The sequence below is a fragment of the Pseudophryne corroboree genome, chromosome 5, assembly GCF_028390025.1.
Source record: "Pseudophryne corroboree isolate aPseCor3 chromosome 5, aPseCor3.hap2, whole genome shotgun sequence".
Classification (NCBI taxonomy): Eukaryota; Metazoa; Chordata; class Amphibia; order Anura; family Myobatrachidae; genus Pseudophryne; species Pseudophryne corroboree.
In genome coordinates, this window is record NC_086448.1 from 33,199,878 (window position 1) to 33,217,408 (window position 17,531).

At 49.3% G+C, this 17,531-nt stretch overlaps 1 protein-coding gene and 1 non-coding gene across 4 annotated transcripts in view; both read right to left on the minus strand.

The window, feature by feature from the left end:
- TOP1MT (DNA topoisomerase I mitochondrial) overlaps positions 1-17,531 on the minus strand; it is a 159,475-nt gene that overhangs the window by 70,307 nt on the left and 71,637 nt on the right. For 2 of the 3 annotated variants that reach the window (XM_063921205.1, XM_063921204.1), the window contains exons 7-9: positions 13,232-13,298; positions 11,652-12,715; positions 9,956-10,071 (exon numbers count right to left, since the gene is read on the minus strand). In XM_063921205.1, coding sequence (XP_063777275.1) covers positions 9,956-10,071; positions 11,652-12,715; positions 13,232-13,298 — 1,247 coding nt within the window. Of the gene's footprint in view, positions 1-9,955; positions 10,072-10,467; positions 10,816-11,651; positions 12,716-13,231; positions 13,299-17,531 lie in introns of those variants that run through there. The other variant, XM_063921207.1, reaches the window with a different exon arrangement.
- On the minus strand, positions 15,538-15,652 carry LOC134931242 (U5 spliceosomal RNA). Its single transcript, XR_010179043.1, has one exon. It is a non-coding gene; the product is annotated as a U5 spliceosomal RNA (small nuclear RNA).

The following is a 17,531-nucleotide window of genomic DNA, read 5'->3' on the forward strand; positions in this document are numbered from 1 at the left end:
AGCCCACCTTCCTTGTGGAGTGGGCATTTACAGATTTTTGGCTGTGGCAGGCCTGCCACAGAATGTGCAAGCTGAATTGTACTACAAATCCAACGAGCAATAGTCTGCTTAGAAGCAGGAGCACCCAGCTAGTTGGGTGCATAGAGGATAAACAGCGAGTCAGATTTCCTGACTCCAGCCGTCCTGGAAACATATATTTTCCGGGTCCTGACAACGTCTAGCAACTTGGAGTCCTCCAAGTCCCTAGTAGCCGCAGGCACCACAATAGGTTTGGTTCAGGTGAACGCTGAAACCACCTTAGGGAGAAACTGAGGACGAGTCCTCAATTCCGCCCTGTCCGAATGGAAAATCAGATAAGGGCTTTTACAGGATAAAGCCACCAATTCTGACACGCGCCTGGCCCAGGCCAGAGCCAACAGCATGACCACTTTTTCTGTGAGATATTTTAACTCCACAGATTTAAGTGTGTCAAACCAATGTGACTTTTGGAACCCAAAAACCACCTGGAGATCCCAAAAGTGCCACTAAAGGCACAAAAGGAGGCTGTATATGCAGTACCCCTTTAACAAATGTCTGAACTTCAGGGACTGAAGCTAGTTCTTTTTTGGAAGAAAATTGACAGAGCCGAAATTTGAACCTTAATGGACCCCAATTTCAGGCCCATAGATACTCCTGTTTGCAGGAAATGTAGGAATCGACCCAGTTGAATTTCCTCCGTCGAGCCTTACTGGCCTTGCACCACGCAACATATTTTCGCCAAATGCGGTGATAATGTTTTGCGGTTACATCCTTCCTGGCTTTGATCAGGATAGGGATGACTTCATTCGGAATGCCTTTTTCCTTCAGGATCCGGCGTTCAACCGCCATGCCGTCAACGCAGCCGCGGTAAGTCTTGGAACAGACAAGGTCCTTGCTGGAGCAGGTCCCTTCTTAGAGGTAGAGGCTACGGATCCTCCGTGAGCATCTCTTGAAGTTCCGGTTACCAATTCCTTCTTGGCCAATCCGGAGCCACTAATATAGTGCTTACTCCTCTCCATCTTATCAATCTCAGTACCTTGGGTATGAGAGGCAGAGGAGGGAACCCATACACTGATTGGTACACCCACGGTGTTACCAGAGCATCTACAGCTATTGCCTGAGGGTCCCTTGACGTGGCGCAATACCTGTCGAGTTTTTCCCAACGGTTTATAATCATGTGGAAGACTTCTGGGTGAAGTCCTTACTCTCCCGGGTGGAGGTCGTGCTGAGGAAAACTGCTTCCCAGTTGTCCACTCCCGGAATGAAAACTGCTGACAGTGCTATCACATGGTTTTTCGCCCCGCGAAGAATCCTTGCAGCTTCTGCCATTGCCCTCCTGCTTCTTGTGGCACCCTGTCTGTTTACGTGGGTGACTGCCGTAATGTTGTCCGACTGGATCAACACCGGCTGACCTTGAAGCAGAGGTCTTGCTAAGCTTAGAGCATTGTAAATGGCCCTTAGCTTCAGGACATTTATGTGAAGTGATGTCTCCAGGCTTGACCATAAGCCCTGGATATTCCTTCCCTGTGTGACTGCTCCCCAGCCTCGCAGGCTGGCATCCGTGGCCACCAGGACCCAGTCCCGCATGCCGAATCTGCGGCCCTCTAGAAGATGAGCACTCTGCAACCACCACAGGAGGGATACCCTTGTCCCTGGTGACAGGGTTATCCGCTGAAGCATCTGAAGATGCGACCCGGACCATTTGTCCAGTAGGTTCCACTGGAAAGTCTTGCGTGGAATCTGCCGAATGGGATTGCTTCGTAGGAAGCCACCATTTTTACCCAGAACCCTTGTGCATTGATGCACTGAGACTTGGTTCGGTTTTAGGAGGTTCCTGACTAGCTCGGATAACTCCCTGGCTTTCTCCTCCGGGAGAAACACCTTCTTTCTGGACTGTGTCCAGGATCATCCCTAGGAACAGAAGACAAGTCGTCGGAACCAGCTGCGATTTTGGAGTATTGAGAATCCAATCGTGCTGCCGCAACACTACCTGAGGTAGTGCTACACCGATCTCCAACTGTTCCCTGGATCTCACCCTTATCAGGGAATCGTCCAAGTAAAGGATAACTAAAATTCCCTTCCTTCGAAGGAATATCATCATTACGGTCATTACTTCAGTAAAGACCCGGGGTGCCGTGGACCATCCCTACGGCAGCGTCTGAACTGATAGTGACAGTTCTGTTGAAGGATCCAGGGGTCTACTTGCGAGTGAGCCCACTGCGCACTGAAATTCATTGAGAACGGGCCCCCACCGTGCCTGAACTTGTAAAGCCCTAGCGTCATACTGAGAGCTTGGCAGAGGCGGAAAAGGGTTTCTGTTCCTGGGAACTGGCTGATCTCTGCAGCCATTTTCCTCTCCCTCTGTCACGAGCAGAAAAGAGGAACCCTTTTGTCCGCTTGCCAACCAGGACTGCGCCTGATAATACGGCGTCTTATTTTGAGAGGCGACCTGGGGTACATCCCCTTTTTTTTTTTTTTTTTTTTAAGGCAATACTTCCAAATGCCGTTTGGAATCCGCATCACCTGACCACTTTACTGGTATAATTGGACAACGCACTTATACTTGATGCCAGTCGGCAATATTCCGCTGTGTGCATCATGCATATATAGAAATGCATCTTTTAATTGCTCTATAGGCAATAATATACTGTCCTTATCTAGGATATCAAATTTCCAGTCAGGGAATCCGACCACGCCAACCCAGCACTGCACATCCAGGCTGAGGCGATTGCTGGTCGCAGTATAACACCAGTATGTGTGTAAATACATTTTAGGATACCCTCCTGCTTTCTATCAGCAGGATCCCTAAGGGCGGCCATCTCCAGAGAGGGTAGAGCCCTTGTTCTTACAAGCGTGTGAGCGCCTTATCCCCCCCCTAGGGGGTGTTTCCCAACGCACCCTAACCTCTGGCGGGAAAAGGTATACTGCCAATAACTTTTTAGAAATTATCAATTGTTATCGGGGGGAAACCCACGCATCATCACACACCTCAGTTTATTTCTCAGATTCAGGAAAACTACAGGAAGTTTTTCCTCACCAAACATAATACCCCTTTTTTTTTGGTGGTATTTATATTATCAGAAGAGTGTAAACTTTTTCCATTGCCTCAATCATGCAATGTGTGGCCCTATTGGAAATCACGGTTGTCTCTTCACCGTCGACACAGGAGTCAGTATCCGTGTCGGCGTCTGTATCTGAAGTAACGGGCGCTTTAGAGCCCCTGTATGAGACGTCTGGACATGCACAAGCTGAGTAGCCGGCTGTCTCATGTCAACCACTGTCTTTTATACAAAGCTGACACTGTCACGCAATTTCAACAGTACATCCACTCAGGTGCTGACCCCCCAGGGGGTGACAACACTATTACAGACACTCTACTCCGTCTCCTCTCATTTTTCTCCTCATACATGTCGACACAAACGTACCGACACACAGCACACACACAGGGAATGCTCTGATAGAGGACAGGACCCCACTAGCCCTTTGGGGAGACAGAGGGAGAGTTTGCCAGCACACACCAGAGCGCTATATATATATACAGGGATAACCTTATATAAGTGTTTTTCCCTTTATAGCTGCTGTATTGTTTATACTGCGCCTAATTTGTGCCCCCCTCTCTTTTTTAACCCCTTTCTGTAGTGTAGTGACTGCAGGGGAGAGCCAGGGAGCTTCCCTCCAACTGAGCTGTGAGGGAAAATGGCGCCAGTGTGCTGAGGAGATAAGGATGCCGAGAAAGGGGCGGAGCCTATCATCCGTTTTCTTGTATGTTTTGGCAGGGGTTAAATGCATCCATATAGCCCAGGAGTTATATGTGATGCATTTATTTTAGCCATAAAAGGTTTTCTATCGATTTATTGCGTCTCAGGGCGCTGCCCCCCCAGCGCCCTGCACCCTCAGTGACCGGAGTGTGAAGTGTGCTGAGAGCAATGGCGCACAGCTGCGGTGCTGTGCGCCTACCTTTATCTGAAGACAGGAAAGTCTTCTGCCGCCGATTTTTCCGGACCTCTTCGCTCTTCTGGCTCTGTAAGGGGGCCGGCGGCGCGGCTCCGGTGACCCATCCAGGCTGAACCTGTGATCGTCCCTCTGGAGCTAATGTCCAGTAGCCTAAGAAGCCCAATCCACTCTGCACGCAGGTGAGTTCGCTTCTTCTCCCCTTAGTCCCTCGATGCAGTGAGCTTGTTGCCAGCAGGTCTCACTGAAAATAATAAACCTAAACTAAAACTTTCACAAAGAGCTCAGGAGAGCCCCTAGTGTGCACCCTTCTCGTCGGGCACAGAAAATCTAACTGAGGCTTGGAGGAGGGTCATAGGGGGAGGAGCCAGTGCACACCAGGTGATCCTAAAGCTTTCTTTAGATGTGCCCTGTCTCCTGCGGAGCCGCTATTCCCCATGGTCCTTACGAAGTTCCCAGCATCCACTAGGACGTCAGAGAAATTATATATATATATATCTCTATATATCTCCTATATCAGGGGTGGGGAACCTTTTTCATGCCAAGGGCCATTTGGATTTTTTCGACATCATTCGTGGGCCATTTTTTAAGCACCCCCCACCCCCATGCACACACTCTCCTAGGAAAGTAGGCGTGGCATTAAATCCCCTTCTCAAAGCAAGGAGTATTTTCTACATTGAAACTTCTTGCCCACAGAAATACCCCTCGCTCACTGATTCCACTCACACTCCCTTCCCCTGCGTTGAACCACACTGACACTCCACTCACATTCCCTCTCCCTGCACTGTACCACACACTGACCCCAACACACCCTCCCCTGCAACACACTGACACACACACTCCCTCCCATGCCCTGTAACACACTGACACTCACACTCCCTCCCCTGCAACACACTGACACACACACTCCCTCCCATGCCCTGTAACACACTGACACTCACACTCCCTCCCCTGCAATACACACTGACACACACACTCCCTCCCATGCCCTGTAACACACTGACACTCACACTCCCTCCCCTGTAACACACCGACACTCACACTCCCTCCCCTGCCCTGTTACACACACTGACACTCACACTCCCTCCCATGCCCTGTAACACACACTGACACTCACACTCCCTCCCATGCCCTGTAACACACTGACACTCACACTCCCTCCCCTGCCCTGTAACAGACACCGACACTCACACTCCCTCCCATGCCCTGTAACACACTGACACTCACACTCCCTCCCATGCCCTGTAACACACACTGACACTCACACTCCCTCCCCTGCCCTGTAACACACACTGACACTCACACTCCCTCCCATGCCCTGTAACACACACTGACACTCACACTCCCTCCCCTGCGCTGTAACACACACTGACACACTCCCTCCCCTGCCCTGTAACACACTGACACTCACACTCCCTCCCCTGCGCTGTAACACACTAACGCTAACAGTTACACTCCCTCCCCCTTGCACTGTATGTATTCTTACCGGCGGCTCCTGAGTATGCACCGGTCTTCCCTCAAGGTGGCCGCGCTGCTACCTGCAATGCTGGAGACGGGCGCGGAGCAAAGGCCCATGGGAAGGGCAGCTGCGGCATCAAGGGAGATGTAGTTCTCTCACAGGCCCTCATTCCGAGTTGTTCGCTCGGTAAAAATCTTCGCATCGCAGCGATTTTCCGCTTAATGCGCATGCGCAATGTTCGCACTGCGCCAAGTAAATTTGCTATGCAGTTAGGAATTTTACTCACGGCTTTTTCATCGTTCTGGCGATCGTAATGTGATTGACAGGAAATGGGTGTTACTGGGCGGAAACACGGCGTTTTATGGGCGTGGGGGAAAAAACGCTACCGTTTCCGGAAAAAACGCAGGGGTGGCCGGAGAAACGGAGGAGTGTCTGGGCGAACGCTGGGTGTGTTTGTGACGTCAAACCAGGAACGACAAGCACTGAAATGATCGCAGATGCCGAGTAAGTCTGGAGCTACTCAGAAACTGCTACGAGGTGTGTAATCGCAATATTGCGAATACATCGTTCGCAATTTTAAGATGCTAAGATTCACTCCCAGTAGGCAGCGGCTTAGCATGAGCAAATCTGCTAAAATCCGCTTGCGAGCGACCAACTCGGAATGACCTCCAATGTACACTGAATACAGTGCACAGTGTGAGAAAACTACATCTCCCAGGAAGCCATGCACCGGGGACGGCTTTACACAGCTGCCTCATACCTCTCTGAGCTGTCTGCCGCGCACTACATCATGGGAGATGTAGTTTACTCACACTGTACATTGAATACAGTGCACAGTGTAGAGAAAACTACATCTTCCAGGAAGCCGTGCGCCGCAAACGGCTTTACACTCGGCGTCTGCCTCCGGTCAAGATGCCTCTCCGGGCCGGAGGTTCCCCACCCCTGTCCTATATAATAGCCCAGATCTGTGACTTTGTGCTTCATTTGCTAACGCTGGGCGGAGTCACAACACTGGGCGGAGTTAGTCAAATGAGTCACAGATCTGGGCAAATCTATAGGAGACTATGAGCAGAAGCAGATGGTATGGGCATGGCACAGGCAGGGGTGCATACCTCCCAGCTTTCTTCAGGCAGACAGGGGTGCATACCTCCCAGCTTTCTTTAGGCAGAATGAGGGACACACGCACGGTGAAAAGGGGGCGTGGTCAACAAAAAGGGGTGTGGCTTCGCGGGAGGACCAGCGATCGCGAGCCACGCCCCCGTTTTCATCAGTGAGGGGGCATGCCCAGCGCTCTGTGAGCTGCTGGCATGCCCCCAGGGGCAGATTATGAGTCTGGGGGGCCCAGGGCACTTGAGTCATCTCATTGCTGTGCCTGCTGTGGGTTTGGGGGGGTGGCCTAATCGCGGGGCCACGCCCCCTTATGCAAATTCCGGGTTTTTTTTTAAGGGATTTTGGCCCCTCAGCTAGGGGTAAATCCAGACACCCCCGCCCCACACACACACCCGCACAGGCAGAAGAAAGCAGGAAGGCTTCTGCCTCCCTGCAACACCACAGACCTGCCAACACGCAGCAGCGTGTGCTGACTGTAGCACAATGCTGCTGCTGTTACTGGCAGGACGGGGGAGCTTCAGAGCTGGGACAGAGCTACTCCAACCGGGGGCCCCCTAAAACTGTGGGTCCCGCCGTACGTACCCCCTGCCCCCCCCCCCCCCCTTAATACGGCTCTGCTGCCGGAACCCCCTCTTAATCCGTACCCCCTGAAGCCCCCTCTCCCTCTGTGTCCACTAAATAGACGCTGTGCACATGCGCACAGCGTCTATTCACCGCTGCTCTGCTAAGCAGAACAGCGAGTATAGGAGCTTCCCAACTGCCCCCCCCCCCCCACGTGGGACACTGCTGCCCGCGGGTGGGACAGCGGGACAGACCCCAAAAAATTGGACTGTCCCGCGAAAACCGGGACAGTTGGGAGGTATGGGGTGTGTGAGGGGGTATGCCATACAGACAGACGGGCACCGGCTCCCTGTGTGCTTGACCCCCCACATCAGCATACTCAGCAGGGGCTCTCTGGCGCAGAGGAGCGTCACTTTCTGGCACACTCCACGCTTCTTAGCTGCAGTTTTGTGGGGCACCTGCCGCTGTGCAGGTTCCGTACTGCCTCTGTTATCTCCAGCCCCAGCAACCCCACCGCTACCTGCAGTGAGGTGCACCCAGCTCCACACACTTTAGCCGGCGGGTAGCGCTGCATAAGTCCATGCTGCTTGCAGGCTCCGACCCCCTCCTCCTTCCAGCCGCAGCGTCTCCTGGGGGCTAACCAGTCACTCCCAGTCTCCCCTTACCACAGTGCCCGGCAACTGCGAGGTCCGCGCCGCGTGCATGCTATGACCCCCTCCTCCCTCCAGCCGCAGCGTCTACTGGGGGCTAACCAGTCACTCCCAGTCTCCCCTTACCACAGTGCCCGGCAGCCGCGCGAGGTCCGCGGTGTGTGACTGAGGAGTGGGGGGGAGGGATGCGGGCGGGTAGAGGAAGCAGGACTCCAGCCTGAGAGAGTCAGCCATGCCAAGTCTCCACCAGCAGCAGATCCCAACAGGTTGGAGTGGAACAGCAGCAGCCAGCAGCAGTGACTCCGGTAAGACATCTGTCTGTCACCACTGTTTTGTCCCTAATACCAATCTCTCCCGTGCCCTCTGTTCTGTCATGTCCCTGTCACCCCCCCTGGCCTTGCCCTGTCACCCTTATCCTGGCCCTTTCACCCCTGTCCTGGTCCTGCCGCCCCTACCCTAGCCCTGTCACCCCTATCCTGTCCCTGTCATTTCTGTCCTGGCCCCGTCGCCCCTGTCCTGGCCCTGTTACTGCATACCCTCCAACTACCTTTTTGCCAGGTACAGTACCCGAAGCGCCTCCAGACCAATCCCCAATGCACCACACCTCCGCACCTTCCCCACCACCACATGCGGCACTCCACCCCTCCCCCACACGCTGTGTCTCCAGACCCCCTACACCACCGGCGGCTCCCACTCCGCCGCCCCTCCACCACCCACAGCACCTCCAGACCCCCTCCACCCCCATATATGTCTCCCCCCACACCTGCCCCCCCTCCACCCGCAGACCTCCCCCCCCTCCATGGCACCCCTGCACCTGCCCCTCCACCACCTGCAGCGCCTCCGGAGCCCCTTCCCCATCCGCCGCACCACCTGCACCTTCCCCTCCCCCACGGCGCCTCCGGACCCCCTACCCCACCCCCGGCACCCCCGCCCCTTCCCATCCCACAGCACCTCCGGAACCCTTCACCCATCCGCAACATCCCTGCACCTGCCCCCCCCCACCCATGGCACCCCTGCCCCTCCCCACCCATGGCACCCCTGCCCCTCCCCCACCTGCAGTGCCTCCGGACCCCTCCCCCATCTGCAGCCCCCACTCCTCTGCCCCCCCACCCACCCTCAGCACCTCCCGACCCTTCCCCATCCGGCCCCCCCCCCCCCCCCCCCCGCAGCACCTCCCGACCCTTCCCCATCCGCCCCCCCCCCGCTTCCGCCCCCCCTCCACCCGCAGCATCTACAGACACCCTGCCCCATCCGCAGTCCCCCCCGCACCCACTACATTCTGTACATCGTGCCCTGCAGGTGCTGTTCACGCCGTCGCAAGGGGCTGCGCCTCCTTCACCATCACACGCCCTTTCATTATGCAATATTTACCCACTAACAAAGGAATGCAGATAATACTCCATATAATACAAATATTGAACCCCAGAAAGGCATGCAGGGGTTAACGGGGCGTAGCCCCTTGCGACGGTGTGAGAGCGCCCGTAGGGCGCGATGAAGCACCTAGTAATATATATATATATATATATATATATATATATATATATAAAATCTCTATATAGGTGTGGTATGAGTCGCCGGTGCTTGGGATGCCAGCGCCGGGATCCCGACCGCCGGAATGCCACCAGCTGGGCGAGCGCAAAAGAGCCCCTTGCGGGCTCACTGCACTTGCCACGCTGCGGACATGGTGGCATGCTACGCTATGTATTCTCCCTCCATGGGTGTCGTGGACACCTGAAGAGGGAGATTAGGTGTCGGGATTCTGGCACCGGTATGCTGAGCGCCAGGATCCCGACAGCCGGTATATCAAGTGCCACTCATTATATTTATATATATATATATATTATATATATATATATATATAATATATATATATATATATATATATATATATATATATATATATCAGTTATTTACAATCTTACTATCGTCCATAGCTGACCAATTATAAGGAACATGTAAAAACTGATAGATATATATATATATATATATACACACACACACACACACACATATCTCTCTCTCTCTCTCTATATATATATATATATATATATATATATATTTATTTCTCACTCAGGTAATTGATGCGCGCTGCTAGCAGAGTTGCAGGGGACCTGCCAGCTCACTGACGCCAGGTGTCTCGCGCTGCTAGGTGTACGAGGTCACGTCCTTAACTCTGAAACAGCGACTGACAGCAATGGGTCCTTACCATCATAAGAGAAGCGCACGTTATCTGGAAGAGGCTCGTATGGAGGGGCAAAATAGGGGCCTCTGTGTTCCAGGAATTTCCATTTCACACCATCTTCGTAGTTGTCTTCCTCCCACCTGTAATACAAAGAATTGAGCGACCGCAGATTCACATAACTTTCCTGCAGCATCACAGCGATTTCTTCTCACCCGGAAATCCTGTAGTTCCAGCTAGCACAGAATATCCCCGTTTCATCCTCTAATGCAGTTTCCCAAACTTCTCCATTACAGTCCAGCTTTTATGGATATCCTGGCACTGGTGACAATTAGTACCTCTCAATTTGATGTAACCAACTGAAGCATGGATATCCCTAACACCTGGACTGTAATGGCAGAGCTTGGGAAACTTTTACCTAATGTGCTGCTAACAAGTTCTCTTTAAAACACAGTACAGGGTTCAGTAAATAGTGTCGACATTCATAATTTTGACATGAGAATGTCAACATACAGCGTGTCAACAAAGCCAGGGCTTACCACTGTCGTGCACAAACACTGCTGGCCAATGTTCTCCGTACAGCAACAGTCAGGACTTTCCATCCCAGCTGCCGGGCACTGCAAGTCCTCAGTCTCCACAGCAGCAGCACGCAGCCATACATAACCTTCACACACACCACTCAGACAGCACACCTCCTCATCTGTGGTGGAGCAGCACACAGCCATACATAACCCTCACACACACCACTCAGACCGCACACCTCCTCATCTGTGGTGGAGCAGCACACAGCCATACATAACCCTCACACACACCACTCAGACCGCACACCTCCTCATCTGTGGTGGAGCAGCATGTGTGCCACTGACATTTCCCCTATCTAGCCTTCTTCCTGAAAACCTACCAATCAGCTCACAGCAGCACAGCAGCATGCTGGGAAACGTAGTTCTAAGATACATAGAAAAAAACAAACACATGTGGTCAGTCAGCAGACTGCACGGCAGCAGAGAGACAGCCTCAGTATTACTAGTGACTTTCAGCAATACGTGAAATGATCATAAGCGCCAATTATTTCACTTCTCCGTCGAGGTTCTGTGCATGCACGGTCTACTGACCACGCATAGGTGACGCCCATTGGAGAGTTCCCGCAGAAACCTCTCCCGGTATCAGCTGGGGACAAACTGCTTCACATTCTGGGGCTTGGTTAATCTGTGGGGGCTGCAGCTGCTTTCAGAAATGGAGGGACTACAGCAGATATGGAGTTATTGTCTGCGGTTCCTCCTTCATACATTCGGGGGATCCTTAATATTTGTGAGTATCCTCCCAAAACACCCATTTAGTATATGCTGCGAATATTCAATAATAAATAGGCCCCAAATAATTAGAGTGTTGCGCTGAATACGGAACAGCTATCTTGTGGGCTGCAGTAATATTCATGAGATGGCTGGCATTGTAACCTACAGCACAAGGGCCAGTATGTGACCTGATTCTCTAGGATGTGTCCACAGGCCACGCTGTGATTTCATGTATGATAACTACCAGCCTGACCCCAGCCAGGGTGCGGATTGGTGCAGGTGGCTCCTGTGACAGACCTGCAGCTTACTTACACAGAATAAGCAGCTGCAGTGTAACAAGAGAACAACAAATAACTTAGCGCAATCAGAGGAAAGAGACAACACAATTTCATACAGTATACTGTAACCCGGCATCATCATCACACACTTACCATTTCCACTTCGACTCGGCTTCTTTTTGTTTTCCCTCTTTAGTTTTCTTGGCTTCTCTCACTTCTCCTTCATCCTTATTCTTCCTCTTTTTAGACGCACTCGTTTTGTCCTTTTTGGCATTGTCCTTCTCTTCTTGTTTGACTTTCAGAGGCTTATCATTGCTCACGGGGCCATGCTTGGACTTCTTATGGACAGCCTCTGATTCCTCCTCATGATCCTCCAATTCTCTCTTTTCCCCTTTGTTGCCATTTGCGCTCTCCTTTTTATGGTCTTCTTTAGGTTTTTTAGCATCTTTGTCCATCTTTTTATCTTTATGGTCTTTCTTCTGCTTGTCCTTCTCCTCAGCTTTCCCAATAACTTTCTCGTGGGACTTCCCCTTGGCTTTGTCTTTTGCCCTTTGCTTTCGGTCATCAGTGGGTCTAATCTGAAACAGATCTAGGTCAACCAATGTTACTGTATTTCCCTTTAAGTTATTTCCAAGCTCTTTAACCAACAGGGGAACGTCTGCGGCCTCTTTTTTTATGTGGTCTTTGTTTTCTGTTTTACCTTTTTCTGAATGGCGCTTGTATTTGTCCTCACCAATACCTGGGCCTCTGTCCTTAGACTTGGCGTGGTCTTTGTGTCTCTTTTCCGTTTCATCTTTAGGTTTGCTGCTTTTAGTGGGTTTCCCTTCCGTGGCTGTTTCTCCCTTGGTAATGGAGCCCACAACCAGTTTCTCTTGGGTGGACTTCTTATCTACACAGGATGACACGTTGCTTTCAGATTCTTTCTTAGGCTGATCTTTTTTTGAGCGTTCACTATGATGAGTTTTCCCTCGCAGCTTGTCCTTCTCATGGTCAGTCTTCTCTTTCTTCTCTCTCCTGTCATCAATCCCCTTTTTCTTTATTTTGGTGTCATCTTCCCTCAAACCCTTGTCTGATTTTTTGTCAGAACAGCCCCTCTCCTTGTTTTTCAGCAGGTGTAGGATATCCTCCTTTGCAGATTTGGTTGTCACATCCGTCTCTCTTGCGTCCCCCGCATGGTCATCACTATTTACAGAGGCATTACCAGGTTGCTCCTCACACTTTTGTCCAGCAATTTTGAGACACAAAAAAGAATTTGGACAGGAAGTAAAACTTCAACCGATAAACAGTTTTGTTATTTTTTTTCTCTACGTATATATAGGATTTGGCAACTTATTTTTAATTATTAATATTAGATAAGGGGGGGAAAAAATATCACAAAGTAGAATTTTTACAAAATATTCTGCACGCATAGCAATTCCAGAAAGTACTCCCCCGTGCCGTACACGGTGATCAATATTATCACGCTATACATCATTCACGGCCGCATTTACCCGTTTCTCGTAGTCTGCTGGATCGGCTGGTCAGGCGTGCAGCATGCTCAACAGGATGAATCACCAAACACCCCGTGGGAGCGCACATTACTGGGTACACACTAGACGATGTACCCAATATGACGGTCTGATCCGCCGATATCTCGCCTAGTGTGTACCCAGCTGAACAGTCTGTGCCCCCAATTCTTATTACACAGGCTACACAGAAACTAAACCTGACACAGACGCGTTATGTCCACATACCCCTTGTGGCTTGGTCGCATTAGTCTCATGGAGGTCGGAAGAAATTACTGGACACAAGGACACTGGCCTAGACACAGGAGAAGCATAATTGGACGAGTGGACAAATCTATACAGAAATAAAGCATCTGACAGTGACACACACAAAGACAAGATAATAGGATTTTGGTACTTACCAGGTAAATCCTTTTCTTTGAATCCATAGGGGGCACTGAAGTACTCTTGGGATATGGACGGGCGTAGCCGAACAAAGGCACTGAATATTTAAATTTAGGACTCTCCCCCCTCCATATCCCCGAGTACCTCAGTGTACGACGTCAGTGTTTTTTACTGAGCGAACAGGAACTATATATAGAGAGGTTGACAATGGAGAATACCTATAACATAACGGACAACAACAAAGTTGACCTATAACTGTACTGTCAACTAACCGGTTGACCCATAACCGATAGAACTTTATAATTTGAACCAATCGGTGAAAATGTGTTACCATAAGCTCCTTTGAGCTTAATACCACCCAAGTAAAACGTGTTCACTAAGCTCCCTTGAGCTTAAAACAACCCAGGTAAAACTGCTCTGGGTGGGCGTCCAGTGCCCCCTATGGATTCAAAGAAAAGGATTTACCTGGTAAGTACCAAAATCCTATTTTCTTTATCATCCACTAGGGGTCACTGGAGTACTCTTGGGACGTACCAAAGCTTCCCTCGTGGGCGGGAGAGCTGTTTGATACTTGTAACAGTAGGCAGCCCAAAGCTAGATGCTGATGGCGCCACCATTCATAACGTGTAAACGTGCACAAACGTGGTGCACATGAAGGCTATGTAGCCGCGTCGTAGACGCTCCACGACCCGCTGGGTCTGACATTCCCACAGAACCTGTGGGATGAGCTATTACTGGCGTAGGCGATTGTAACTTAGCCTTAAAGTAAGCCTGACTTGTAGTCATTATTATTATCCAACTGGATAATGTCTGCTGAGAAACTGGCTAACCCCAGTTGGCAGTATCATAGAGAACAAACAACGTATTCATATCACGTACTGTTGACGTTCGGGACATATATAAACGCGTAATGCGTGTACCACATTCAGAATTCTAGAATGTGCTGTCCACACAGGAACCACTATTGGTATATTGGTGTGAAGAATACGAAAGCGGAATTCGTCCGAAGATCTGCTTTGTCATGAGAAAACTCAAATACGGTGGCTTGGAATACAAGGCACCCAAATATGAAAACAACACCCTTGCCGAAGCCAAGGCTAGAAGAAAAATGTTTTCCAAAGTGAGAAACTTAATTCCCATTTGTTGTAAGGGTTCAAAATATGAAAACTGTAAGAAATCTGAACCCAACCTCAAGTCGCCTGGCGCTGTAGGTGGGATGAATAGAGTCTGAACTTTGATGACACCTTGTAGAAAGATGTGTACAGACGCAAATAGAGGCAAACGTCTTTGAAAATAAGGTTACCACACAGATACCTGCACTCTTAGTGCAGATCAACGCAGTTTTCCATCCCACCCCGTTTAACAGAATACGGGTAAGTTGAAGGATGATGTTGGAAACTTCCGAGGTTTACAACCTATGTAAGCACACGAAATTTTGTAATAATGAGCTGCCTTAAGCGGCTTACTAGCTCGTAACATGGTTGGTATAACCGATACTGTAATGCTCTATTTCTTAAGAGGGCGGTCTGAACCCTCACCCCGTCAGCCGCAGCTGCGGTACATAGATAATAGGTACATAGGTAACTATGGGTAAAAGAACGTTCCCTGATGTAACAGGTTGGACGTATTATGAGCGGGCCAAGATCGTGAGCAAGTATTCCTTGGAAAATCGAGAAGCAAACTTCTCCGAAACCCATGAGATACCACCAGTATGACTGTGACAAACTGTCTTATGATCCGTTTTGGCAACGGAGAGAGCAGCGGAAAATGGTGGAGCTAGATACACGATGCTGAATGACCACATGAATGTGAGAGACTCCACCGCCACTGCCCTTGTGATCTGTTTTGTACACATACTGAGCTTTTGTAATTGTGGCGAGATGCCATCATGTATACTTGAGGGTAACCCCCTTCTGTGGACTCACATATGAAACACCTCTGGATTTAATGTCCAGTTTTCAGGATCCAAATCCTGACGGGTGAGATCATCTGTCTAACAGAAGTCCACTCACGGAATGATCTCTTGACATTTCCACATAATGGTGTTCTGAGCCATTGAGGATTTGAGTTACCTGCCGCATTGCCATGCGGCTTCTTGGTTCTCCCTGGTTGTTGTGTATGCAACTGCCGTTGCCTTGTCTGACTGCTTAAGCCCAGCGTGAGCCAGGCATCAAAAAATTACATGAAACTCATGGTTGTTCCTCTCCATGGAAATCTTTAGTAAAAGGCGAAAGATTTATTCGTTCTGAAGAGAAACCAGAGTATATCCCTGGTGAGACTGAAAGCGAATCATGTATTGCATTGTAAAATGCACGGAGTTCTAGGACATTTATCGACAGCAATCTGTCGTGTTTTAGAACCTTTGTCGCTGATTTTAACTACAAATCCTGACTCTCTGCGACTCTCGTCCAGAGTATATGCACCCTTGTCCCTCTGTGGGAAACGCGAGTGAAGGGTGACGAACTAAATTGAAAACACATCTTTATTCTTAATAGGTGAATACACCAATGTACCGCTAGTGTGCGTGTTTTGCACTAATTACTAGATGTACATTTGTTCTTGCTGGTGTAGTAGGTAAAAGTCTTTGATTTACCGTATTTATAATCTTACCTAGGAATTGACATCGTTTAGACGGAATTAGATGCGATCGTTTTCGAACTTGATCTGCTACCGCAGTATACCTTAGTAGCGCAAGTTAGAGGAACTTTGTTGAGACAGAGTTCTTATGAGCAGATCATCTAAGATAGAGAAACTCTGTTGAGACAGAGTTCTTATGTGAGATGAGCTATCATCCCAACATCACTTTGGTAAATACCCGAAGCGATAAGCAACGGTAGACCTGAAATGGTTAATGGTTGTGGCGATTTGCAAACGCTAGAACCTGTGATGAACAAACCGGAATGGGTAAATACGCATTGTGAAGATCAAATGCAATTATGCAATTTTGTGGCTCCAATAAGCAAATACTAACCGCAGAAAATCCATTTTCCAACTGTAGTAAGTGACTTGCTGATTGATATTGCGACGGAGCTGTTTGGTTTTGCTCAAACAGAGGGGAATGAGTAACTCTGACTCTGTTGGAGTACTACTGCCTGGTTTATAAACCAGCAAAGACTAAATGGCAACCTGCCAAACCGTTCCACAGAGGCAGTTTTGTCCTTTAATCTGTAATTAGCTGAGACATGCATGAGTTGAAGTCTGGAAATCTCGCAAATGTAACATGTAAAGACGCGCTTCCACAATTGGAAAAGAGGTCAAGAAACCACTGGCTTGCTGACTGTAGCGTCCTGTCATTACAAGGCGTGACTGTTTTATACCACCGCTTATAAAGGGATAAAACGCCGTTACAAGTATTTGCGTCTTGATATCTGAATATCAAATTTAGGAGCAAACGAGCTCTGGCCTTGTCGCGCTTAAGTAGCGACGATGAAAGTAACCGGCGTTAGCAGAAGCTTTACAGATATACTGTGCAGCTTGTTTTAACAGTGATCGTCATTGTTTCATACATAGATTATAGTAACCCAAATGTATCCTGGGTTTTTATAAAGTTTGACAGAAAACGCCTTTACCAATAGCGGATTGCGTCATTTTGGAACCGATTATATATGTTGTCAAAAACCCCGCACTATCTGAGTGCTGGACTAATGTACCCTTCTCACTCGTAGCTATCGGTGTGAGATTCGACATAAAATCGTGCATTAAATTATAAGACCAGTGAAATAAACACTCTGGTACCCAAAGGGAATGTGGCCGTTTGGAAAGACTGTCTTTTGTTAGAGCTGGCGGAGTCCCTTCCGAGACTCCGATGTTACCGCTCTTTTAATTTGAATTGCCAACGTAGGATTTTTAAATTTATTTTTAGTCTGCGCTAGAGCCTTACTCGCTATGTAGACAGACACCCCAATAGGCAACAGACAGACACTTGGCCGACTTATTGACCTTATTATGCGTCATATATATATATGTTATTGCTGAACAGCATATTTATATTAAACTCACGGTTGTTTCTCTCTACTGAAACTTTAGTAAAAAACCGAAAGATTTATTAGATGTGAAGAGAAACCAGAGTATTCTTTATGTGACAAACAGTTCACATGGGCATATGAAACCCGAACCAAATTCCTACTAACTCCCCTGCGCCTCT